The sequence below is a fragment of the Amblyomma mixtum genome, chromosome 1 (assembly GCF_055824585.1).
Source record: "Amblyomma mixtum isolate Tamu chromosome 1, ASM5582458v1, whole genome shotgun sequence".
NCBI lineage: Eukaryota > Metazoa > Arthropoda > Arachnida > Ixodida > Ixodidae > Amblyomma > Amblyomma mixtum.
The window spans coordinates 61226200-61252572 of NC_143012.1; the positions used below are offsets into that span (position 1 = coordinate 61226200).

The window sequence follows — 26373 nt, forward strand, 5'->3', positions numbered from 1 at the left end:
AGACACTCGCAGAAGTTTTCTGTCAAAAGCGCGGTTCATACATTCCGCCACCGAACGTCATTCAATGCGTCATCATTCTGTTGTCACGCCATAGATTCTACAACTTTAGTTGCGAGACATTTCATCGACATCTTGTCTGCCAAAAACAACGCAATCACCGCCGTTGGTATTCAATATAAATTTTGTTGCGTCACCTAGTGGTGAAAAATCTAACTAATATTAGCAAATGTTTACAATTAAATTTTGTAATCTGTAGTTTTATTTTGCAAAAGGCGGCGCATGCATCGGCAAAATTTTCAGAGACTGCGGCGTTGAGCATTGTCTCAAAAATGCCCAACAGCTTCACAACTCTGTCACGCAGAGTTAGCATCACGTGACGACTAGCGAGTCCATCGTCCATCTCTGCGGCAAGAGCCGCTGTCAACTGTTGTGCGCGGTGCCCGTCAGTGTACCGTCAGCTGCAGAAGCCGGACTGATAGTTATACAAAAATATGTATCCGACCAGGTCCACACCATAAGCCACTGGCCTTGGAAGCTGTCAACATGACGACGATGTACTCGAGGGCTGCCGTCGCTTGCTTGCTGCTGGTTGGCGCTACCGGCTGGCACCTATCGCCCGCGCACAGGGAGGTGAGCGAAGGTTGCTCTGCTGCTCGTGTTTCGCGCTCTCTCAGATCGAGATTTCCTTTCTGACGCGTGCCGAGCGATCTTTATTTTCGCGTATTACTTGAAAGTGACTTCAACCACGAAAAGGATCAGCCCGAAGCACTCAACGGGGTTCTCTCATTGCAGCCGTCATCTGCGCGTATCGCTTGTTCTAAATTTGTCTCGAATCGGGCCGGTATAACGGCACATATGATCTTACAGCCCTGAAGTTTTCTGTGCGTCGACCCTGACAAGTGTCAGAGATGCAGTGTTCTTTGTTTAAAGAATAAAGAAACACATCGATGTCGCCCGACCGATTTTTTTTTTTTTTCCATGTGTCGATTTCACGAATGCGCACTGCGGCGTGTGATCGTGTATGTTTGAGTGTCCCCCAATAAATGCGGTGCACTAAAACTCCGGAGATGTCCTAGGCTACGTTTAGTTTCCAACCGATGTCTCCCGACCGATCGACGAAACAAAAAGGCTAACATATGGAACATGATGCGCGGTGCGCGGTTGCATTGGCCGATCGATCGGGGAAGCATTTCTCCTGATTAGATGACATTGAAGCTTATGCTGTTGTAGGACGATCATGGATGTGATGTTAGCAACTTTTTTTGACAGTTAATCATCTGTACAGCCGCACTCCTGACCCAGTGAATTTAATTTCTCAAAACCATCCACCGTGTTAATTTTGGGTGCTTCACTGCATGACAGACGTGTGATGTGGAGGAAGCAACGGAAGGGGCAAGTTGGGATGTCGTGGCGGAATAGCTGCACATCGTAACTGTTCGAACAAAGGTTATCGATGGCATGAAAATGTACGGCTTGTAAGAAGTAAATAGCTCAGTGTACAAGTTACTAGAGATGGCTACGTGGTAAGCAATGGTGATTGTTCATGTATCCTGGCACTATGAAGTGTATCTCAGAAAGCTTTGAATTGTTATGGCTGGACAATATTTAACTGTGTGCTTCAGTCAAAGCACACAACCTCCGTGGTTTTAGCACAGCTAATTGCAGAACTTCTTCATTTTTTCCCCCATGAACGTGAATGAGGTTCTGTTGATCGAACCTCAAATGAAGATTACTCATTGGAAGAACAACTAAGCAGTTCATCTTTTGACCATGCTGACATGCGCTCTGGATGAAATGTACAGTCATTGTGACCGAATCGACTGTGCAGAAGATGTTTCTTTCTCACTGGATGCTAGTCATCACGTATTTCTTTCTAATACATTTCACAGCTTGTGAGAAAGAAGCTTACAGTATGAAAGCACACTTAAACATCAGCAGAGGCTTTCTTCCCATCGTGGTCGAGGGTGAAGTTCACAAGTCTCACATTAATCCCCAAGTGATTTATTTTCATGACCTGGAATTAAACAGCATTGGTTCCATTTTCTATCTTCCTAATTTGACATGCATAGATTGAGTGAAAAGCAATGTTCACCTCGTTATAAACTTAACAGAATGGATGACTCTTTAAATCAGAAGAATCGGAGCACCTGCACTTACTGCAAGCTAAACGGTTCTCGCTGGCATGTGAGAAACCACTGTTTCTTTGCAAAGTCTACATTTTTATCAAATACTCGCTTTTCACAAACCACACTGATTACCCTGTTATGTCCTAGCTTAATTTCTCTGTGAGTGCTTTTCTGTTTGAGCTAGGTTAAGTAGTGCTGAAAGCATTTTGACATGTCCTCTTGATCATGCTGTACTTCAACCTGAATGGTAGTTTCACTATCATGTTTGAACTACTGCAGAGGTTGCCAGTCGAGGATGCGAACTGGCAGGTAGCAAATCGCAGCCAGTTGGGCCAGGTGGCAGGAGTGGCCGTCAACAGCCAGGGCCAACTTTACATCTTTCACCGGGGCCCAGTCGTCTGGGACCACACGTAAGTCGGGGCAGTGGGTTGCTTGTATTTCACTTCATAGTTTATTTTCGCACAGTCATCCTGCCCTGGCTACAAGCATGGTAAGCTGGATTGGAACTGCATGAAATATGCAAACGCCCAGGATTTGACGTGTATGCCTCTAGAGGGTTTTTATGCAACAGCAGTAATGAGACTGCAAGCCATTTATCACATCTCTGGGCATGTCTGTCGCTACACAGAAATTTTTCCCTCTTGTCGCAGTTTCTTACATGCAGCAGACCACTGCAAAATCCCTTGTTTTCATTTGTAGTTCACTGTAGTAGCTTGTGTTTTTATTTTGTCCACAGCTACACACAAATTTCTGTAGAGCGAAAGAACAAACCATGTGCATACACTGTATTGTGAATAGCATTTGTTGAGAAGAATGCATATGCAGTCTTTCACTATTCTTTATTTACTCGTTTGATGTCAGCTGACGTTATTCAGAGTTTCATGTGAAAATTGCGCCCATTGCTTAACGAGCAGTTGGTTATCGTCACTGTACATCACATATGGTCATGCATGCACATGTTCAAGTAGATGTGCAAGAAGTTTTCGTGCACGTAGTTTTATATTGTTGCATTTCAATACGTGCTAATAGTAAAGCACAAATATTCAAATTCACTCTATCTTCACATGACTAGCTAAAGATACTGCACTCTTAGTTATTGTAAAATATTCAGTATCACACATTCACTGAAGAGCAAAGAAACTCGAGCAGTGTTAAATCGTGCTTCGCTGTGTGCATATTCATTGATTTATTTATCGAACAGTAGAAAAATTAATTAACCAGCATATTGATTCATTTAATTAATAATTAATCTACTTATATAGCTTAGCTGGTTTTTTATTTATTAATAAGAAATCATTGTGAAAAGTTGTGTTTTGACATATTTTAAACAAGCTCCTCTTGGCTTTACATCCTAGACTCGATGTCTAGTTATAATTTAAGAGTGCAGTTACTTCACGTACTCGCTGAAGCATGCAACAGAGTGGTGACGTACAATGTGCGTCACCACTCTGTTGCATGCTTCAGCGAGTACGTGAAGTAACTGCACTCTTAAATTATAACTAATGTCATGTGCATGAAAATGCATGAATGGGGGGACCAGAAGTTAGTATTCTGGTAAATCATTGTTTGCTAAGTGCTCCTGTGAAATTACGTGCATGCAACTGTTATCGTTGTTGCTAACCTTGCAGCTTGTTTGGTACAGAGGCTCTAATAAGGCATCCAGCTTCATGCCGTGATGTTACACAATGCTCGCAGGTCTTTTACGGCTGGCCATGTTTACCGTCGTCCTGATGCCGTCATTCAGGAACCGACCATCTGCGTCGTGGACCCACGGTCGGGTGCCCTGCTTCACCACTGGGGAAAGAACATGTGAGCATCTTTGCTGTTAGCATTCCTTTTTATGTGCAGTGCATTTGGTTCAATACTCTGGGCTTCAAAAGGGTGGAAATTTGGGCTGGTTGGTGCATGATCTGAGGCTAAAAAACAGCGCAAACGGGGACGAAGCAGAGAGAGGGACACGACGCTGACTAACAACCAAGTTTTATTGCACGTTCGCCGGTTAAATACCTCTCGTTCGTGCAAAAAAGGAAGGAAAAAGAAGAAAAAAAAGGAAAGAGCCTCAGACTCTGGGCTTATTGCTCTAAATATAGGTATTCTTTTTTTTTCTCAGAAAGATATACATCGTCCGACACTGTGGGTATCAACACTTAACAAAGCACTTAATAATGACTTATAATAGCCCTTGAAAAAAATTTGCCTGCAATAATAAAAAAAATTATCCAGTGGGCAAACACTCCTCATTGCACCAAATTTTGACACCAGCCTTCGTTAGGCAGCTGCAGACTGCTGCGCCCTTGCCTTTGGTGGAGGCTGGAATGCATGTGCTCATTTCAATTAATTGAGGAGTCTTTTACAGCTTCTCAGTTATTATGTTCTTGAATGGCTGCAGGATTATATATATTATACTACAGAACAGTGATGGCATTTTTCGGCTTACCCAAGAATAGTGTGTGTTGTTCTGTCCTCTGTTCTTTCTTTATTGCATACTTGCGAAACAAGTGGTGACGGTAATGTTGAACCAATTTGTGAAAAAGTGCAAAATATTTTATACGACGCGTTTTCCGTCATTGTCAGCAGACCGGCGGATGGCAGGTGGCCCATCTGCTGCAGGCATTGCAAATGGCTGGTGTGTGAGATTGTTACAGAACAAGGCAAATAAATATAAACTTTCTTCCACTACATGAAGACACTATTACTATCTCTGACACTTCTTCATGCATTTAGGGCAAAAAAGCACAGAGTTTTTTAGATGTAAGGTGCATCCTTGATGGAGTGCTATGCTGTCCATATGGGCCCAGAAAGAAAGGAATAGTCATTCGGGATTGTCATGTGATGCGCCAAAGTTATGTTCCAGCGAAGATAGAACACAGTGCAGATAGCTGGGCTGAAGGCAGCATGAGAAAACATGTCCTTATACAGCTGTGCCTAGTTAATACGGGCACTGTGGTTTGCGAGCAAGACCGTCCATAAAGGAGTAATGAAGCATGAAAAAAAATTGCATTTTTTCACAAAAAAGAGCTATGATAAAAGTCTGCTTTTGTGTGTAGTGGTGCGGATTGAAGTGAACATTAGGCACTATCTCAAAAACCCTAGTAGCAGTATCCTGGCCACCATTATGCCTTAAAGTAGCCTGCAGTCTATGAGACACTTCATGGTGCCACTTGATATGACGGCACCTCTCTATAGCTGTTCACATGCTCACCAGCTGCTAGTGCATATCTGCACCCAGTCTGCTGGAAGCTGCTGAATGTGTCTTTTAAAGTGGCAGAAATGGTAGAAATTACTGAGAAAAATTTCTTTTCAGCCATGGATTGGATGCAGCAAATAGAAAGGCTCGCCAATGATCACCTTGCCACTGTAGAGCCTGAGGCCACAAAACAAGCAAGGCTTTCACTGGAACATTTAAGCTTTCACATCGCCTTTCACTAGTTTCCTGATCTTGGAATGCTACAAACAAGTAAACACCTTGTTCTTGGGCAGTCAAGGCTTTGTTATCTTTGCTGTCCTTATTAATGCAATAAGGAACACGTGAGCTGTAGTGGGCTCTGTGCGTTTTCACTTTGTCCATTTTTAAAACAACCTGTTTCAATCATAGAATTGAAGTTTCAAAATGCATTGAATGAGTTTGGTCAATAATTGTTTTCTATAATTCGAGTCATTGATCTGACTGGCTGCACGCAGGTTCTACATGCCGCACAGCATCCACGTAGACCGGGAGGACAATGTGTGGACCACGGATGTGGCACTGCACCAGGTGGGTGCTTTGTGTGGCTGAGGGTGTTAAAGGGACCCTGAAATGATTTCAGTGGTCATGTTCTCGTGCAATGGATCTGCATAGAGGTGGTCTTTGCAGGTATCTGACTCAAATTTAAAAGCTGTGCGCGAACCCTCTGATTTACAAATAATTTTTAAAAATCGCTGCTCACAGTAGCTCGCAACCGATTAGGGCGACACTTCACCGCGCGTCCCCTACCCCGATAACATCAGTGGGCGGTCTGGGTGAGCCCATTGACATCATCGGGTGTGCTCAGGGAGCTTGGGCGAGTGGGCAAGACGAGGCGCAGAGGGGTGCAGTAGCAGCTTTTTTATTTTTGTTTATTTTTTTGGTGCGTCAGCGTGTGTGAGTTGAAGAGGGCGAGGGGGAGCCTCAATTTTATTCGCCGATATCTTCGGTGTTAACGAAGCTAGCTTAAAAATTTTGCGGTGCGATGATGAGTGATGGAATACCGATCACTTATGCACTTTTTCTAACCTCAGTATGTACCACTGCATGGTCCCTTTAAGTATAATGAGCAGCGCATGCTTTGTTGCACTTATACAGTATATAGGTATTGGGGTTTGTAGTGTGCAGTGTGCAAGTGAATTCTAAAGCACCCAGGGCACTCAGCACTATTAGTGATACTGATGGACGGTAGATTTGCTGATTTGTTGCAGAAGATCCTGGTGCATTACCAGTGTGTTTTCCTAGTGCCTTCAGAGGATCCAAAGGGTCAATAAAAATTAAATAACCAAGCCTCAACCGCACCCCTAACCAAAGTGTCAACCGAAGTGCTAGCATACCTGATTTTCATTTGGCCTAACCATGCTAAATCGTGCATCATTTTTTTCTTATAGGATTTGTGGCAGCAAAATCAATTATCCAAGAAACGAAAGTGAGCTACTAGTTATCTTTTACTGCCCTTATGCCTAAGCCAAGATTGTGCCACAAGCAGTGCCCGGTCAAGAAAGAACAATTGAAACTGTTGAAATTACAACTGGAACCAATTAGAAACAAGCTGGAACCAATTAGATTCATATTGGATATAGTTGTATTTCTGACAGTTCTAACTCATCATCATCATCATCAACCTGACTACGCCCATTGCAGGGCAAAGGCCTCTCCCATGTCTCTCCAATTAACCCTGTCCTTTGCCTGTTACGGCCACTGTATCCCCGCAAACTTCTTAATCTCACCCGCCCACCTAACTTTCTGAAATTCCCTGCTACAGTTCTAACTTGTATTTGTTAACTGGGCAAAGCTTTGGATAGGTCAGAAGTTCCGAAACTATGAATTTCAATAGTTGTAGGGCTTGAAATAATAAATAAATGCTGTAATCTTACTTGTAGTTAGGTGCAAGTAACACGTGATAAAAGTAGCATTCTTTTATTCACTCCTTTTCTATTTATACTCAAGGTCGGCATTCACTTGCACCTGAGAATGCTAATATGGCCACATGCAGGTGTTCAGGTTTGGTGCGTCAGGTCCACCGTTGGTGCTGGGCCGTGCCTTTGAACCGGGTAGCGGGCGGGACCACTTCTGCAAGCCGACAGGCGTGGCCGTGGGTCCCTCGGGACGCATTTTTGTCAGCGACGGCTACTGCAACCACCGCGTTGCTGTGTTCACCCGGGATGGTGTCCATCTCACCGACATTGGACTCCAAGGTTAGCTCCTCTTCTTTTCCCAAACTGTTGTTGCACTCTTTTTTTCTAAAGTGCACAGTGTGTGCCTATTAAGTACCAACTATAATACCATATATACTCAGATATCTCTCAGCTTCCTTTTTTTCCACCTCCAGAGTCCTTTGGTTTTGTTTCCAGTGCAGTTTCTGTACTTTATTTTTTTTTTGCAAAAATGGTTATCGAGTCTACATGCAGAGTACATTCGCTTTATTGAACGACTTTTGAGGACTCAAGGACATCAACTAACACTACTGCTTAGGATAAACCTTTGTGGACGTAATCACATCAATATTCAATAAATTTATTGCGAATGAGTCAAATAAAATGGGCTACTTGGCGTGTTCATTTTTGTGACTAAACATTTTTATGACCCAAAAACTATAAAGGGTACTGTGAAACTGGAGTTTATTTTTATATCAGCTAAATTTACTGTAATTACCCGAATGTGTCTCTACCACAAGTGCACTACAGAGGTCACTTATACAAGTGTGAGGCAAGAAAAAAAGTTAACCAATTATGTTCAGTAATGTTGATTCAGTTATAACGTAAAGCCTCGCAATTTTTTAAACATACTCAAAGTGCTCTCAAGGATACATTGGGGGTCTGATAGAACATGCTTTCTGAACATTTATCGCTCTTTGGTACGTGCCTCCGTCTCCATAAGGGTGGACTTTCCACTTCCATTTTTACCGAAAAAGCTTTTGTTATCATTTGAATAAATACGACATTACTTGCCCATGCGTATCAAATCTCATTAGAATTCATGCAAAAATAACTGAACAGTTTTAATTGCCAGTGCAAAACTCAGTTAAAAGTTGGTAAACAGTGAAAAAGCAATAGAATGTACTGCTGGAAACAATTGGTGTCATGAAGTGGATTCATTGCACATCAACAAAGCCACTCTTTGCCCTTGCAGAACGTATGCTGGTGCCTCATGGGGTGGCCTACGTGCCCACCCTGAACGTGGTGTGTGTGGCCGATCGCGAGCGTCGCCGAGTGCTCTGCTACTGGGCGGGTTCACAGGGTCCACGGCCGGGTCGCGATCTAGGCGACCTGATGCTCGCCTTTGGCGAGCCCCTCCAACGTGTGTACGCCGTTGTTGCCCGAGGTGAGTTTCTTTCTTGATACCCTATACATGGTGAGGCTTTGGTGATTGTAATGCTTAGTGCTAGGCCTAACTGCAAATGGGGCTATAATTACTACGAGCACATGCGTAACATCAGTTATCAATGCCTGCATAACACTGAAAGCATTCTGATAACATCAGATGAAAGTTATCAACTTCCAGGATTTCGTCGCTTATTGTCCCTACATTCCATAAATTTAAAATGAGTTACTACGAGCACATGCATAACATCAATTATCAATGCCTGCATAACACTGCAAGCATAGTGATAACATCGGATGAAAGTTATCCACTTCCAGGCTTTCGTCGCTTATTGTCCCTACATCCCATAAATGTAGAATGAGTTACTACGCGCACATGCATAACAAGTTATCAATGCCTGCATAAAACTGCAAGCATTGTGATAACATCGGATGAAAGTTATCAACTTCCAGGATTTGGTCGCTTATTGTCCCTACATTTCATAAATGTAAAATGAGTTACTACGAGCATGTGCATAACATCAGTTGTCAATGCATGCATAACACTGCAAGCATTGTGATAACATCAGATGGAAGTTATCAACTTCCAGGATTGCGTCACTGATTGTCCCTACATTCCAGAAGTGTAAAATGAGAGATTCATTAAAAAAAGTTGATTGCAGCTTATTTAAATTTAGCTAATTTTGATGACTTCAGAACACATTTTGTAGAAAAAATACTGCATAAATAGTCAAGCCTATGCACTAAATCAAGAGAAAAATTTAAAACTGTTCCATCACCTGTCAGTGAGGCATTATGGAAATTTTAAGCTCTTTTGCCATTAGGCTTAGCTTTTCGCTTGAATTCATCTGTCATCAGCTGATACTTTCACATTTCTTTGATAATATAGTATGTTGCAAAAAACCATTCCTTCAATTTTGTTAACAATTCATGTACTAGTTCTGCAAGGAAATGTGAAAATTATTCACATTCTTGCGCTCATATCACACGCGACAGAATCCGCATTACGTGGTAATGAAAAAGTGCTAGCATCGCCAACTAGTTTTTATTACGGGCAAAATTTCATTGTTTAGCTCTCTGTGGCTCTGCTAAATACTCTGCTAAATGCTCATTTGGCAGCAAAAGAGTTATTTATAGCTGAAGAAATTAGCAGCTGAATATAATTGACCTTTTTCCCTGCACTATGTTCATACACTTGATGTAGTAGGGAATTGTAGACTTTGTGATTGATGAACAAGAATTCATGGTGATGTGTCCTAGCCTGGGAGATCCACAGCCTAAAATCATCATTGCCATCATTGCAGTTTACTTATGAAGACAACCAGTGGTGGCGATACCAGTGTTTCCATTTCTGGCCTTTCCTAACTCACAAGAAGAGTCAGTTTCAGTGCAAGTAGCCTGTTTGTTATTAGAATACCGTACTCAATCAGTATAGGTCAACTTCAATTTTGACTCAGAGTCAGAGTCGATCAGCTCAACTGCCTTGAGTTGCTCATGAACTTAGCGGTAACCATTCCCTTGCTTGAATTTGACTCCACCTCTTGAAATTCTTCTAACAAGTTGGGCCAACATTGGGCGAACAGTGGTTCATCTAGAAAGTTAGGTGGGCAGATGAGATTAGGAAGTTTGCGGGGATATGGTGGCAGTAACAGGCAAAGGACAGGGTTAATAGGAGAGACATGGGAGAGGCCTTTGCCCTGTAGTGGGATGTAGTCAGGCTGATGATGATGATGATGGTCCATCTATATGGCACTGCTGCTTGCAGGTGAAGTGCATGGAAAGTGAATTATGACCTATGAATGCATTTTTTGAAGAAATGCTGCTAGGAGGAGCTGGATTTTCAGAAATTGCGAACGAAGAATTCTACATAAGCCTTTTCTATAGTGCCCCCCCCCCCCCTGATTTTTTTTCCTCTCTCCTTTTGCATAGGGCATACCCTGTACGGTGTGCAAGCCCTGGCCCCCAACCAGTCATCGGCATTCCGGCTGGAGTTGGATCCGAGCGCCAGTCCTGAGCGTTTCTATCCAACCTCAGTGGTGAGTGCACTTTTCTGCAGGTTCCTTCCACTCTGTTCAGTCACCCTGCATAACTACGCTTGCATGTGCTTAACAGCTTGTTATAACCTGTAGTGCTAACTTCAATCTCTACGAGTCTCCTACGAGTTTCTAGCGCAAATCATCATTGTCATTATACATCGCGGCTCATCATTGTTGCAACAACTCTTTCCTGCCACTGCTCCATCTTTGACTGCACTCTTGTGCAGTAGAAAATCGTCAGCGGTCAAAGATGGTCAAAGAGATTTTATGGTTCTCACTGCTGTCCACCAAAGCTCCATCTCCTCCGCTAAGTCTTTTGCCAAATGCAGAGCACTAGGCCAGAGGAAATACAGTGGAATCTAAGTGAAATTTGAACTGAAGTAATTCAAACTTTCAGTTTATTTGAACTGATACTTTCACTGCGCCCCGCCGCGGTGGCTCAGTGGTTACAGCGCTCGGCTGCTGACCCGAAAGACGCGGGTTCGATCCCGGCCGCGGCGGCTGAATTTCGATGAAGGCGAAATTCTAGAGGCCCGTGTGCTGTGCGATGTCAGTGCACGTTAAAGAACCCCAGGTGGTCGAAATTTCTGTAGCCCTTCACTACGGCGTCCCTCATAGCCTGAGTTGCTTTGGGACATTAAACCCCAATAAACCAAACTTTTGCTGCATTAATTAAAAAGGCTGTCTTTAATTCCAACTCTGAATAATTGAAGCAAATTTTTGTTCCGCTTTGAGAGCGTATTATGGAGATTTGATTGTACTTGCTTTGGAGCAACCGCTCCATCTTTCCGTGATAAATGTGTGTGCATGAAGACGAGTCCTTTTTGGTTCATCTCTTTTCAGCCGCTGGTGCAGCCACACGCCATCGCCATCAGCCCCGACGGGCAGTCTCTGTTTGTGGCCGACCTGGACAGCGCCCGCAAGGTGTACAAATTCCGCCTCTGACCTGTCCCTTCCACCAGTGTACCTCACGTTTCAGAGATGTTCCCTACTCCTTTTGGAACCATGAATGGGTGGAGAACTTCGACACACCCATAATGTATCGTCATTGTGAAGCGATAATGCCGACTGTAAGACTGGCGAACTGAGCCAGTATGCATTATCATTCGCGAGATTACTAAGTCCATTGCTGGACAAAAAGGGTTTCTCTCAGCATGTTTAGTCGCCCCTTTCCTGTGGAAATTTCTTGACCTGATGAACAAACATTCGCCACTGGAATCGCAGCAGAGGGGACAGCTGGGAAGACCTTCAAGTTGGGTGCTGTATTCCTTTAGTTACCAGGTTACAGTCGTCCTTATGTTTTCAGTGGGCAAAAGGCTGTCCGCTGTCAACATTTTCTGCTGGCAACATTAAAAAGGCATGGTTTTTAGCAAAGGAGAAGAAAATGTTCAGATATCTCATTCAACTTATTTTCCTGGACATTTTTATCTGTCACAGTGGAAACCATAATAACCATAAGACTTAGATTACATAAATAACAGTAGACTTAGATATCCAAGACAGTATATAGTAACACACAAGGAACAGTGCTTGTCACCATTTGTTTGGTCTCTTGTTGTCTCCTGTGCTGCGATTACAGTTGGAACCAAATCTTATAAAGCCAAGGGAGCCGCAGAATGTTATGCACAATCAAAATCTTCATCAAGACACAAAGTATTGATCCCAGTGACTTAGTGCCCAGAAAATCAGAATTTGTGATGCACGAAAATCCACAAAATCTTTCTTCAACTTCACAGTGTTCCCAGTACTCACTGATGTGATACTAGTAACTTGGATTCGTAGCCAAACTGTACTGAGTATTTGTTGACTGTATAACATATCTGTTTCCACACTGTGTTGTTGTTAATGTGAATTGTGATAATTTAACACGCCCCTTTTCTCCCATTTGTAATGATGTGGAGAAGAGTGCCTAAGATGAGCAAAGACAACCTTTGTGAAAATGTTAATGCTGTAAGAAACTTGCACTGTCTTAGCAGAAGCTCAGATATTTACTCTATTGCCAGACATGTTTGGACACCCGGTGACACAGTAGTTCTAGTCATTGCTTCAGTTCCTATGTTATGGTGGAATCCTGGAGTGTTAGCATAGATGAAAGTAGAGATTGCTAAAGGTTGAAACAGCACTGAATCCCTCCACAGACTTTATCAGCGGAACTCCAGTTTTTGCAAGGTTAACTTATCATTCTTTTCATCATGTTTGTGCTTTCACACGGGTATTTCATTATGTTCAGCACATATGGCTCATGTATATGCCCACTTCACAGGTGCGACGCACCAAATCAATGAGTTTAATTATGAGCAGCCACCCAGATCATCACATATGTTGCAGTTGGAACTTCTTTTATTCTTTTTAGACTCCTTTTTGTTTGTTTGTGTTCATTTATAGCACTGACAATGTGCGACCGGTGAGTAGCTTTGAACAAACAGGTCTCCATTTCAGGTTATCTGAGGTCACAATGGTCTATTATACTCAAGACAAAAAGTTGACTTGTCTGAGATGCCCAATCTGACCTGCTTTCACAAAATGGATGCTTTACGCATTTTGTTTAGGTCCCAATGTTGTGTTCTGTTACTGGCTTCAAAAATTAGTGTGCACTAATCCGTACTAGTACCTCCTGATAGCTCATTTTTGGCTAAAATGACTGTTAGGCTTGAACAAATTTGAATGCTGTGATCTTTCAGGTTCAAAGTTAGTTTGAAGTGAATACAGTCACGCCTCGTTAATATACACACTTTGCTTCCCGAGCACAATTGTCGATAAAGCAAGTCGTTCGTAATAACAAATCGTGAAGAAAAATAAAGCAAAAATTATTTTAAAAATAACACTTCCGTGATTTGTGGATAAGGTCCGCTTCTGTGCATTGTGGTGGGCAGTGAAGAAGAAATTAGATAATCTTGAGAGCTCAAAATGAATTATCCTGATTGTCTTTGTTGTTTTAGTTGAATGTAGTGCAGTTCGAAACGCCTAGTGGTGCACGAGACACGTCGTATGGAGTGAAAACGTATCTCTTGCTATGTGTGTTCACATCATGCGAACTGTTATAGTACATATATGTCCACATTATGCGAACGGCTGCTGAAGCAGTCTTTCAACATTTTGGAGGTTGCCGAGAGAGTTTCCTTCCCAGCCATTCATGAAATGCAGCGAATGGAAAGGCGCATCGACTGTGCACCTTAATCCTCAGTAATGCATGAAGCTCCAAATAAAAAAAAAGAAAAGCAATCACTAGGCATTTCAACTTACACACTGCTTTACACTGGTGCTCTGCACTCAAAATATTGGAAAGGAACAATTTGGTTGTGTAGTCGATCTATTATATTCGGCACTGTTCATATTATTGGACAAGGATACGTGAACCAATGGGTTTTCAGGACTGTCACCCGCCGATAGGCCGGACAGCAAGTTTCCATGTTAACGAGGCAAAAAATAAATAGCAAAATTTTGGCCCGGAGGAAAATTGCCCATAATTTGAGTTGTCTGCATTAACGAAGGTCATATTAACGAGACATGACTGTAGTAATTTTCTTTGAATAATTTCGAAATCAATATATATTTCGAATACTTTTGATGCAAAAACAGTTTGCGTGTGGAAAAATCCAGCAGGTTCAAAACAATTTATTCTTCTAACCACAAGGCCCTTAGATGCAAAAAATGGAAGGTGCACCGAATATTTACAGTAAAACCTGGACCTTTCAAACAGACCACCTTTTATATATAATATGAAGCTATTGAAGTCCTCAGTCATCTCCTAAGAAGTTGATCTTCAGGGATATTGTAAATGCTCCACTAGAAGCCTCGGAAGCTGATCCTATGGCCTCAGGACTTTTGACCAACGCTTTACTTGCATCTAGAAGGCACATCAGCTTATCTGCGTGCATTCATCACTCACTTATAATTTTAGTTTTTGTTGCAGTCCAGTTTTTTTTATTATTATTGTTTGGACGCTTGTTTGGAGCAACCTGCTTTTGCATGCCATGTGCAAAAGCAAGGCTTTGTATGTTGGGTATCTGTGTCAGCTTCCTCAGTTTTTGAAGCCTTGCATCACAAGAGCTCGTTTTCGAGCAAATACATAAGAAAGAAGCCAATAGCAATTAATACCAAGGAAAGTACAGTGGAATGTTACTCATTTTTTTGTGGTGGTGTTGATTAAAGTGAGCTATAAGTTGTGCAATCATTTTAGACAGAAGATAAATTTACAGAAATGATCTTCTAAACCAATTACACTAATGCCATGAGGTTATCTCTACCCTTGATTTTCTGTAAAGTTCCCTTCTATCTAAAGTGATTACGCAATTAATTGGCTACTCTAATCAACACCACCATAAATACAAATTCCTCTATGTTTTCGTTGGTTTCAGCAAGCGTTTTTTTCACAAGAGCTTATTTTTTTGTTTCCCCTAGGCTGCATTATAAACAGTGTGTTACTTGTTTATCGTTGCCAGCGATATATTGAGCTATGGCTAGTTGTGACAGTTGTCCCTCAGTCTGGTGCCGATATGCTATGACAAAAGTGTTCAGTCTTCCTTAGGGTCCGGTCAGTGTCTTCAGTATGAGTCATACCAGTTTTTCGCTTGGGGAAAATGAGGAAAGGGGGGGGGCAGCTTGAAAGTGCCTAAATTCCGTTTTGTTGGGGAGATGACCTCAATTATGATGGGGAGAATTGAGGAAGACTGTGGCTGTGATCGGTGTGTGCCTGTATGAACCGTGCTTTAGCATGTACTGTGGTACAAAGAAAAGTTCTGACATCAGGATGTCGGCAACAGGTTCAGGTACTCTAGAGCAGTTCCAGTTGTTGCTGCTATCCATTTTTCTTTTTTTTTGGTCTGCTCTCAATATTGAGCCAGGTCATTTTTACCTAGTGAGTCATTTTTACATTTGTATCAGTCATGTTTCCTTTGCTTAAGAAAGGCTTATGGGCATTCACCTGTATCATCTTGTGTTGTGAGCCTATTTCACTGCAGATGGTTATGCGATGTCATAAATACTTGCCGCTTTCAAATACTTTGAGGACTTTCAAAACCAAATCTATTTGTTGAAATGCATTGTGAAATCTTCTTGCACACTTTGCATGTTAAGGCATGCCAAGACTGCATGAACAAAATTCAGGGATGTTTTGCATTGTTCACACTGTAGGCTGAGCTGTTGAGATCCTCTGGAAAACAGGAGCAAATTTTACTTTACACATTTTATACACCAAAAAGCCCAGTTTGTGCTAGACCTTATGAATATTAGTTGCTTAGGATATACTGCTTCAGTCAGCAGAACGCTTTTCTGTCACAACTTGAATGTGCTCGAAACCATGACAGTGTCTGCATCAAAAAAAACTTCACACTACTACGTATATCGCTTGCGGTGTTCGGCTAGAAGTTCATTTCACTTGCTTTCCTGCATTCAGAATTGCTAAAGCTGTTTCAACAGTGAAATGAAATCAGCACGGAATGCCAAGAACAAAAACACCTATGGAATGTTGATAATCTGCAGATTTATACGAGTCCTGAGCACCTCTCGTTGACAGCACACTTCCTCCATCTGTGAGGATTTTTCCATCTCTTCTTCAACATGCGCCGGAATCTATAAAGGCACTAATTAACCCTGTACTGTGCCAGCAGAGGCCACCGTAGCCTCTAAAACTGTCTCAATCGCCATCCGATCTCCTGCCGCCCCCGCTATGTGGGCGTTCTCTTGGAGTACATTCTATTATCGTAACAAACCAGTGGTTCAATATGAAAGCTTCAGGGATAGAGTAGTGGCTGCTTCGATAAGAGGTGTTTCAGGACTTTAAAAGTACTTGCATGTTTCATGTTCTCCGATCAAAACTTTACTGATCTTCTCTTTCTTGTGCCTGCTAGTCATTGCGTGCTGGTCTCCTTGCCATTACTGGTCACATGTGTTCCCTGTGTAAAGTGCGCACAAGCATACCGCAGAATTAAAGTACTGCACAGGCCTATTTATGTGTCTTGCCTGAGTTCCATGACTCTGCATAATCTGAACTCCGCGGATACAGGTTGTTGGCGGCAAAACAAGATGTGACCAACCTGCCAATGACCTGTGGTTATGGTTCAAGCAGGCTGTTCCAAGACAACAAACACCGTGCGCAGTCGTTGCTTTGCACTTTATTTCAAACCTACAGGCTGCCCAATGAGGGGAGGGCGGGGCACTGCTCAGTCCTGAAAGTGGGCATACCGGCACGTAGGATCACATAGGCCGAAGAACAGTGTTTATGACGACGCGAGATGCTCACGAACAAAATGGCGCGACATTCCGCAGTCAGCCTGCATCATTCAACGCCAACTGCAAGGCACAACTCTGAATGCAGCTATCCGCAAAGATATTTCAGTAAGGAAATTGCAGTTTTTTTTTCTTCGTAATATCATTCACATCGGGTGTTTACTATAAATGGACATAACCTTAGTAGTGAAGCTTCATCCACATAAATAGGCAACACCCTTTTTTTTTTCAGCAATAGGCAAGTAGTCTGTTGAAGCTTCTCTCACTACCTAAACAATTACAATTAAATAAAATGCTAATTGACAAGCACATAACGCACTGCAAGGCCTGCGAAAGCAATCCGATTCGTCTAGGCAGGTTGTGCCTGTCAGTTATTTCCTAAGCATCTCGCGTTGTGGTCGTAAGCTAAAAACAGGGCTATTTACTATTGTGCCCAAAGGCACTTCCTGGAAACAGGTTCAACAGTTGAACATGCACGAGTACACAGCCGTCCAAGCCAAACAGTGCTGCCATGCCAAACATTTTTTTTTGCAGCAAAGCCCGAAAAAATCTCTCAAATCCCGTCAGCAATTTGGCGGCGCAGCATGGTTGCTTTTCACAAGGAAGACAGTAAAGCCATCAACACAGTTGAATCACGCTTGAATTAGGCCTAGCTCACAATTCACCACAGACACATTGAACTTCTCCGTAGTTTTATGGACAATCCGTGACAATGTAAAAGCACATGCTTACGTAATCTGTAGCCTTGCAAAAACTCTGCGATGCAGTTTTCACGCAAACTCCTTTCAAAATTTTAGGAAGACTTCCAGTTTTTCAGAGCATTCAGCACAGGCATGCAAGTTGTACGCACGACTTTGGGCTGTAACGTCATATTTGGCTTGGTCGTGAGCAGGTATCTGACCTCTGCACTCGTTTTTAAAAACCTCTACATCTGGGACGCCCTCCTAATCGGCGAGCTGGGGAGACTTGCTAAGGTAACACGGGTCAGGTAAAGGGCAGAGAGCCTTTACCATTCCAAGCATGGCCACAAAAGGCAGTATATATACTACACTCGGAAACCTTTCATCGACTCCTGGAGACCCACGTTGAGGCAGTTCCTTTTGACTCGTACTTGCTATTAAAACTTTTCTCAGTCTATGGACTGAAGTCATCTCTACAGACCAAAACGGCAATGCTTTGACTTTTGGGAATGCTGTAGAGCTTTTGAAAACTTAGTAAGCCATCAAGAATGGCTGACAGTTTGCCAAAATTGATAACCACTAAAGAAAAGTTGAATGAGTAGTTAGCCGACATCCTGGGCGACACCACACGTGCGGATGAGGTTAGAGTGAGCAACTGTTTGTGCTGCAACTTTAGTTGAGTACCTATCAGAACACAGACAAGATCTCAACACATGCAAAATTCACACACTCCAATTAGGTAACTTCTTTCACGACCAGAATAGCAGGCCACAGAAGTCTTAGAAAAATTCAACTCTTATTTACAAAATTCCTTGTAACACATAAGCAACCTGATTTCGGTGTGGGTCAAGACTTATACAAATCTTATTTACAAAATTCACTGCATTGCAACACATAACCAATCAGTGTGGGTCAAGACCGATATAAACTGTGTTTGTTGTTCTGCGGGTTAGCAAATCAGCAATGGTGAATAAACCAAAGAAGCATCTAGTACGTAGTCGAACTGTGCAGACCTGGACAGTGACCAGAACTGTGACTTTGCACTGGCCCCAAACGCGATTTCGTGTTAACCCAGTAAAATGACCAGGCAATGATAATGTTAGATAGCAGTCATGAACCTCTAGTATTTCGTCAACGGAAGCAATCCCTATATTGGAGCAATGTAAAAAGGATGATAGCTTCAAGAAAAATTAATGTATGATCAAAAATGGAGAGTCAAAATAACTTCCGGATGTCTAAGAACAATACAATAACACCGTGCAGAAACACTCAGGTGCATAAAATAAATGAACAGCAAATTACAAAACTGCTTCACCATCTGCCAATGCAGCAGTGTACCCACAGAAATTTTGGGCTCAGGTTACTGCAAGAAGACAAATTGCAAGCCGTGACCATTACCAATGCCTAAGAACGATGATAGTGTGGAAAAACTCTGGTGTATACAATAAACCAATGGCACAATGCAAAACTGTTCCATCGCCTCCTAATGCAGCACTATGAACAAAGAAATTTTAAATTTTCACGTTAGGCTTAGCATAAATTATCTTCCAGCAGGCCTTCTGCATATCTTGCAGCTGGTACTTTTGGCTTTGCTTTGATAAATACATTGAAAACGGCCATTTCTGTAGTAATGTGAGCAACTAATATAGTACTTCTGCAAGCATAAGAGAAAACAGGCTTATCATATGAAATACACTGGGCCTTACTGGTGGGAGGCATCTTCAAGACGCATCCTGCTGATAGAAGTCCCCAATCAGCTTCTAAATAGACATTGTGCAACTGACGGTGCACTATTGGCTCGGAAATTCACAGCACACTGCTCCATGACTTGGGCCCAGTCCCGCCACACTTCACACACTAATAAGCACTCTGGTGAGGTATTGCACAGAGCAATAGTGACAGAGCTTGTCAAAACACAACATGCACCTAATTTAATCAGGCTGCAATTCTTCACCAAAATAAACTCCACTCATCACTGCTCAGCATTTTCACACAGAGATTCTCTGCACCGTACATTTTTTGGTGCTTTGCTCAATAAGTGCTGGCGAAACAAGTATTGCACTAACTCAACAATGCGATACCAAACAAAAGCGATCACTCTGTACAGGCCTTCTTCCAACAGCAGTACATTTTTCAGATAACTCCGCACCATACACATTTTTCACAAAAATTGACGCCAAGGACTTTATGATTGCACATGATACGTCGTATCACATGACCTTCGTCAGGGAGAATATGCTAATGCTGTACAGTCTGCAGCCGAAACCTCTACACGGTTAAAAGTACTCCTCAACTTGGGTCTCCGCACATGACTAACAATACAAAGGAGGTCGCAAAGCTTCTGACCTGTTTCTACATGCTACAGAAGCATATCACACAAGGACCGGCAAAGAAGTGCCCTAAGCACTACGAGGCTCGCTGAGGAAAAAAAATATGGTAAGCCTAGCCCATTGCTAGCAAACACTGCCCTCAACAACAAGACAAACCTAAGAGTACATCATTTTGTCAACTCCTGCCCCTTTTTTCAAGCCAAGAACAAATGGGGACTACATACCTTGCAGCTGTTGCGTACACTGCAAGAATTCCAAGTAATCTGACACTCGCATCCCTTGCATTTGGAAGAGATGGTTGTGCCCCAATTATGTTCTAGTAAATACAAACAGCGACTTTTACCGAGGACTGCAACGGTCGCAGTGTTACAGGGTCGGTCAAAAGTTCCCAGGCCATAGGCTCCGCTTTTCAGCGGCATATACTGCCACTTATGATAGCAATAAAGCTATCAAGGTTCTCAGAGGTGAGAATGGTGCTTCTCCTATCCTCTATAAAGATTTTGGGCTTTGGGGGTAACTTAACAATCCAACTATGGTGCTCAAAAGCAGATTCTGTGGCCCGGAAACTTTTGACCAACTCTGTACATAAAAAAAAAGAGCAACTAATGACGTTCCATAATCAAGTAATCACTTCTTTTAGTAATAAGCAAGCATGCAAAGCTCTGCACGAATGTGCTCAAATGACAACTACTACGCTTTACTCGTTTCCTTTGCAATCTCCCTTCACAAAAATAAAAAGAAATCCGCATACTAAAACACTGGCCTGAAAAGGCTTCTGCCTAGCTTAAACTGAGCATTGTAAACGTTCAGTGAACCTCTGATCAAAGGGGGTAGCATACAACAAGAGGTTCGATTCAAAATCCGCAGGGGCACATTGGGGAGGAAAAACACAAATGAGAACAACTGTGCCACTTCACTCAACGTCGATTCGCGGAATGTAGGCTAGAACAATGCTTTGGCATCGATAAACATGAACTTTCCCGCTTCTGCTTTCCACGAAAATGTCTCCAACAATTCAAAGACCACAGGTTTATGATTTGGCCCACTTTTGAAGGAAGAGGCGGTTGATGAGCGATCTGCTTTGCAGTTCTGGAGCGAAAGGTGAAAAAAATTCCTCACAACACTGGTTTCACAACTTTGGCAATCGAAAGGTCAAAGTTTTGTGGAATGAAGAAGGACAGTTACGTCGAACCACAACCGCCACCGGACGACCAACATCTATCAACGCACACACTAGCCACAGTCGTGTGCAACAGGTATTGCATGTAACAGGCCCGCATCAACGCAAAGAGGCAATTCATACAGTGTACAGGGCGTTCCGTATTTATCTGTTTGGGTTGTAAAAAATTATCCAGCGCAAACTACTTGCCGGCTTGGGTTCAAGCACAGACCGTAGGGTAGCCTATGATAGTCTTCATTTTTCGGTAAATAATTCAAACTTCGGAAATTGCCTGAATTGTCTGGAATCGGCGAAAAACTGCAGTCCTCTGCACAGAGAATTTTCGCCTAGGTGAGCGGAGGTGCAGATTTGACAGGCTGCGCCATCTGGTGTGTTCGAGACGTACCCCAGCTCCGAGCAGGGATATTGATTGTCTCGCTGTCCGCCAGATGGCGCGACCTCTCCATTCGGCTATCAAAGTCGCCTCAGTGAAAAATTCTGCGCGCAGACGACTTCAGTTTTTCACCGTTTCCGGGCAGTCCAGGCAAGTTCTGATGTTGAATTATTTATCCAAAAACGCAGACCGTCACAAGCTACTCTGTGGTCTGTGCTTAAGCAGAAATAGACCATTGGTTAGCGCAGGAGAATTTTTAACCACCCGGACAGATAAATACGGAACACCCTGTACATCAATGGACTTGTGCACGGACATTGAAACACTCAACAAAAATCAACGATCCTTAAAAACAAAACCATACATGTCGGTGCATCCAAGCGGCCGAAAGTTTGAAAAATGCAACAATTCATTTTGGGCACAGGGATTCAGTAGCATACACTGATCTATGTAAGCATTTCATGCTGAAAGATATGCAGATGCTCACTGAAGTCGTCCCTCAATCTGATTAGGGTGAACATTTGTGCCTCCTTAGTGTATTTGCATCACGTCTACAATGACCGATATACAACAATGATAATGTTCTACTGAGACTGGCAGTTCAACTAGTTTACAGCCAAAACTACAGTTGAAAGGAGTGGCATGCAAGTGGAACTAGCGGAAATCAGCTGTTCCTAGTTCAGAGCTTCTCCAAAAGTCAGACTTCACCAACTTCACCTCAACACGCTGCTCTAAACAGTAAACCAGTGCTGTGCCATTTGGGGAATTTTCCCTTTTTCAGGAAATTCAAGATGTAAATTAGGCAAAAGAGAATTTTCATGAAATTTCAGAGAATTTTTTAAAGAATAGACATTGTCTCACTTTTTCCACATTGGAAATGAAATTACAGGAAATTATAAGAGCATAGTGCCACTTTTTCACACTGACAAAGTTTTCAATCTGAAGCAGGGAAAAAAAATTTGACGAAAAGAGAATTTTCACGTAATTTTAGGGAATTTTAAGAACAGACATCGTCTCACTTTTCAAAATGGACAGTTTTCAAGCTGAAGTAGGAAAAAACGACCTGAAATCAAAATTTTTTTACTCGAATTGAGGGAATTTCTGATTGCTGCATGAAACATCACCGCAGTAAACCCAATAAGCATGCAAGCTTATGCACAACCTTTTCTTTGTTCAGTCACTTCTGCTATGTGAGCGTATGATTTCTTTTTGCACCAGATTAGTGTAATAGAGAGAAAACTCCTTGGTTGATTCCTTTTTCGCACAGAGAGTAAACATTTCCTACAGATGCGAAAAGTGCGAAGGACATTGTATTTTGTGAGCTATTCTCACAACTAGATACAGGACCCCTCCATGTGGTTCGAAAGGGTACGATCGGTGCCCATCATTCCCCACTAAGTTGTTCTGCATTTTGCAATGCTGCAATGTGCCTTCCATGCAGAATAAAGGCAGGCTAATCCATCTCCTACCTTGAAAAATGACCAGGAAAAGCAGCTCGTGAGTCTGCACTATCTAAGAAGCAGCAACCATTCGCAAACTCTGAAAGAACCCCATCCATGTAAAAGATACAAACTGTTCCCATTAATCATGACACAGAACAATATGCCCTAGAGCTGTGCCAATAGCCTCATGCTAACCCTTCAGCATGAAAAGAGCAAAGGAGTTGAAATTCAGTGAGCTCTAGCAACAAAGAGCCAATAAGCTCTAGCACTACATGCTTAGTTGCACTCAAAGGCCTTGCTGAAAAGTTTCGCATTTTCATGAAACCTTTGCTGCATGCTACTGATTCACGCTGCTTGCATGCCTTGAGATTCACAGGATCACAATTTAGAAACTGAAGAAGAAAATGTGCTATATTCTCGATCTGACACTGGCAGGGGCGCTTGAAGTGTCAAGGCCCTTACAATTTGTCGACAGAACAAGCGGATTGGCTTCTTTCACCATGCATGCTCAAATGCGGAATACAGTTGCACAGTGCCCTTGGAAAGCTGCAAAAGCCGTGCAGGCAGCAAAATGCACCAGCAAGACGCAAAAAACAAGACCCCGATTCTCGTCTAAAGCCCCAAAAAACAAAGTAATGACCACATTGTGGCCAAGCGTCCACAAACAAAACTACAGCCCATAAATTGTAACCTAGTTGCAGCTCACCCAATACATAAACCGGGCAGTAATGAGCTCACCGCAAACAGTAGCAGGGCTATAAAAATTTGGCCCTGAAGCCAAACAATTTTTCATAGTGGGGCACTCCGAAATCTCGCAGCTCGTAATTATTCGACCGGTTTTCACATAGTGGCTGCAAGTATTACCAGGGCAACCTCAGTCATAATAATAATAAACATGCCGAAGCCATTTTGCGGCGAGTCGCGCATCAACACAGTTGCATTTAAGATGAGTGGGCTATGTCTGAGTAACTTTAAAATAATTCTGTGACTTGTGAGTGCGCTCGACGCACACAAAACGTGCGGTGCGATCTCCTAGACATCGGCTTGGCCGGTGCATTAAGATAAAAGCCCTCGCAACAAACTACGGCAGTGCGCGACTCGAAAGCGAGACATCACCGCCATCCACAATCAAAACAGGAACGAAACAAACTCAACACACTATATAAACTCTCACTACGCCACTGGCCGCGACTCCTGCGGCCCAGCTTCTTTTTGTGAACAGTGTATAAACAGCAATTTATATTTGGCTTGGGTGCACCAACCTTTTTCCGCCGCGGAGGCAGCAAAAAAAGAAGCTTGTGAGCATTCCATTTTGCAAGTGGCGAAGCGCCGCTGAACCTGACGGCACGGGGCACCACGCTTTCCCAACGCATTCGTGCACCAGAAACACAAACAAAACCGGCTACACACATACCACCACACGACATCAAGAGCACCGTGGACTGCTTCGGGCAACGTCGAGCGCGCCCCGAGCAGATGACACAGACCAACGCCACCACGCAACCCTCTTTTCCAAACCAACGACGACAAAACTGGACGAAATCGATTCTCTTCACATCCCCACATAAGCACAACCTTGAGAGAGAGAAGGATGAGTTCGCAGAAATTGAAGTGGAAAGGGGGAAGAAGGGGTATGCGCTGGGAAAGAGGGCACACCTTGGTTCCTACGTAGTGTTCCAAAAAAACAGTTCGAGGGCTGGCACTGGCGAGTTGGGGATATATATATATATATATAGTTTCCTCTGGTATAAAGGTGGTGTTGGGTAGAGGCAAAGGGGGTCAGCGTCGATTAGGCGCCCCGATGCCGCCTGATCGTTGTGTGAGCACGTGTTGTGAAAACTGTCGCTGCCGGTTAGCTGGGTGGCAGCGGTTGCGTCAGCGGCGCAAGGGGACCGTCTGTGGTGCCATGGGCCATGGCGAGCTGTTTGTTGACAGTCCAGGCAGGAGGGCAGGCCTGGCTGGGCTTGCGTTGGCTGTGAAGTCCTGGCGAGGGAAAAGACCGCGACACCCCCGTCACACACTGACCGTTACTAACTTTCGAAAACAGCGATGCGGCAAAGACAGGTGGTTGATCTCCTAGCTTTGCAAAAAAGAGAAACAGAAAAAAACCTCGGAAAAGAATACTTTGTTGACTACGCAAAACCTGGTCAGCAGTCAATACTGAATATCATAATTTTAGTGCTGCTGCCTAAATGGCACCATTAACTGAGCAACTAATTACTGGATATTTGTGTGCCAATATCAATATAGTGGGCTCTGAGATGTGCCGTGATGGATTACCTTCAACATTCCATTGATATGCATTACAATCTAGGTATGATAGTATCTTTGCATTCTGTGTGCATTAATTTGAAGCATGTGATATGACTTTTGCAACCAGAACTAAACCTCCAAGCTCGTACTCAGCGGCCAAATGTCTTAACCACTGACCATTATGTAGTGCCTAAATTGCATAGCAAAAAGTGATGCAAATTCGTAGACTGATCTAACCTTCTCAAGAGCATGGCGGTGACAATCTACTGGCAATGTTTTCTTTACTGAAAGTACAACAGAGTAGATAGAAGACATTGCCTGGAACATAAATGCACTTCAAGAATGAAAATTTGTTGTTTTCCATGCTTTACACTTCATTATCACAAAGCCATCTGGCAAAGGAAAGCAATACATCAGAAAAAAAAAAACAATTATGATTAACTTTAACTTCCACACACTGGCCAGCTATGCATCATGAGGGAAGTTTAAGAGGCACTTTGACCAGACTTGTCAAAGATTATTTGCTGAGAAAAAAAACAGAAAATTCTTATTTTTCAACACCGTTCCCATTGAAGGCTGTGCATTCAATCCAATTTTTTCATGCCATCACGAAAAACGCCAGCCCTGAAAGTCAAGTGCACGTTTTTTTTAAGCGAGGGGGAAAAAAAATTCTTAACTCTTTCCCTACCGCACCCATTGAGCATCATTAGCCCGCTAACGATGATTTCATGCTCTGGTTTCAGAACCTTCTGCGTTGCTAATCACCACGCTGCAGATACAGCTTGTAGGCAAGGATTCAAAGTTTTTGTCTCTGATGTAGTTTTCTTTTGTCCCACGATGGGGAACTTTCTAACGCGCTGCGAAGAAATGAAGACGCGGACCTGTGCTCATTGCTCGCCATGTTGCCCGCAGATGACGCCTTTGCCGCTCGACATCGGAGCCTTCAGCGTTGCTTACAGGCACGATGCGAATCTGGCTTGTAGCCGGAGAACTGAAGTTTTGTTTCCGATATAGTTTTTTTTTCCCCTAAAAAAACGGCATTTTTTGAATGCGCTCCGATGATTCGGTACCATCAAAGTCGCTTGGCAGCCTCCACATGCGTGACAAGCGCACCAAAACATAGCAAATCTCAGGACTTCGTTTAGTCTGAGTGATTTAATCGACGACCTGTGCAACAAC

The 26373-nt window shown here is 43.0% G+C and overlaps 2 protein-coding genes across 5 annotated transcripts in view; one reads left to right on the forward strand and one right to left on the reverse strand.

The window, feature by feature from the left end:
• The first annotated feature begins 395 nt into the window (after positions 1 to 395).
• LOC149366448 (peptidyl-alpha-hydroxyglycine alpha-amidating lyase 1-like) lies at positions 396 to 16655 on the forward strand. The gene is made up of 8 exons (XM_089550818.1): positions 396 to 630; positions 2406 to 2536; positions 3822 to 3935; positions 5808 to 5880; positions 7346 to 7547; positions 8482 to 8673; positions 10602 to 10708; positions 11552 to 16655. The coding sequence occupies exons 1-8, from the start codon at positions 544 to 546 to the stop codon at positions 11651 to 11653; spliced, it is 1008 nt and encodes a 335-aa protein (XP_089406944.1). The 5' UTR covers positions 396 to 543; the 3' UTR covers positions 11654 to 16655.
• Positions 16656 to 16803: 148 nt separating this feature from the next.
• Positions 16804 to 26373, reverse strand: part of LOC149366449 (uncharacterized) — a 66765-nt gene continuing 57195 nt past the window's right edge. For all 4 annotated transcript variants that reach the window (XM_089550838.1, XM_089550824.1, XM_089550829.1 and 1 more), the window contains one exon: positions 16804 to 24924. In XM_089550838.1, coding sequence (XP_089406964.1) covers positions 24817 to 24924 — 108 coding nt within the window. In that variant the 3' untranslated portion in view covers positions 16804 to 24816. The remainder of the gene's footprint in view (positions 24925 to 26373) is intronic.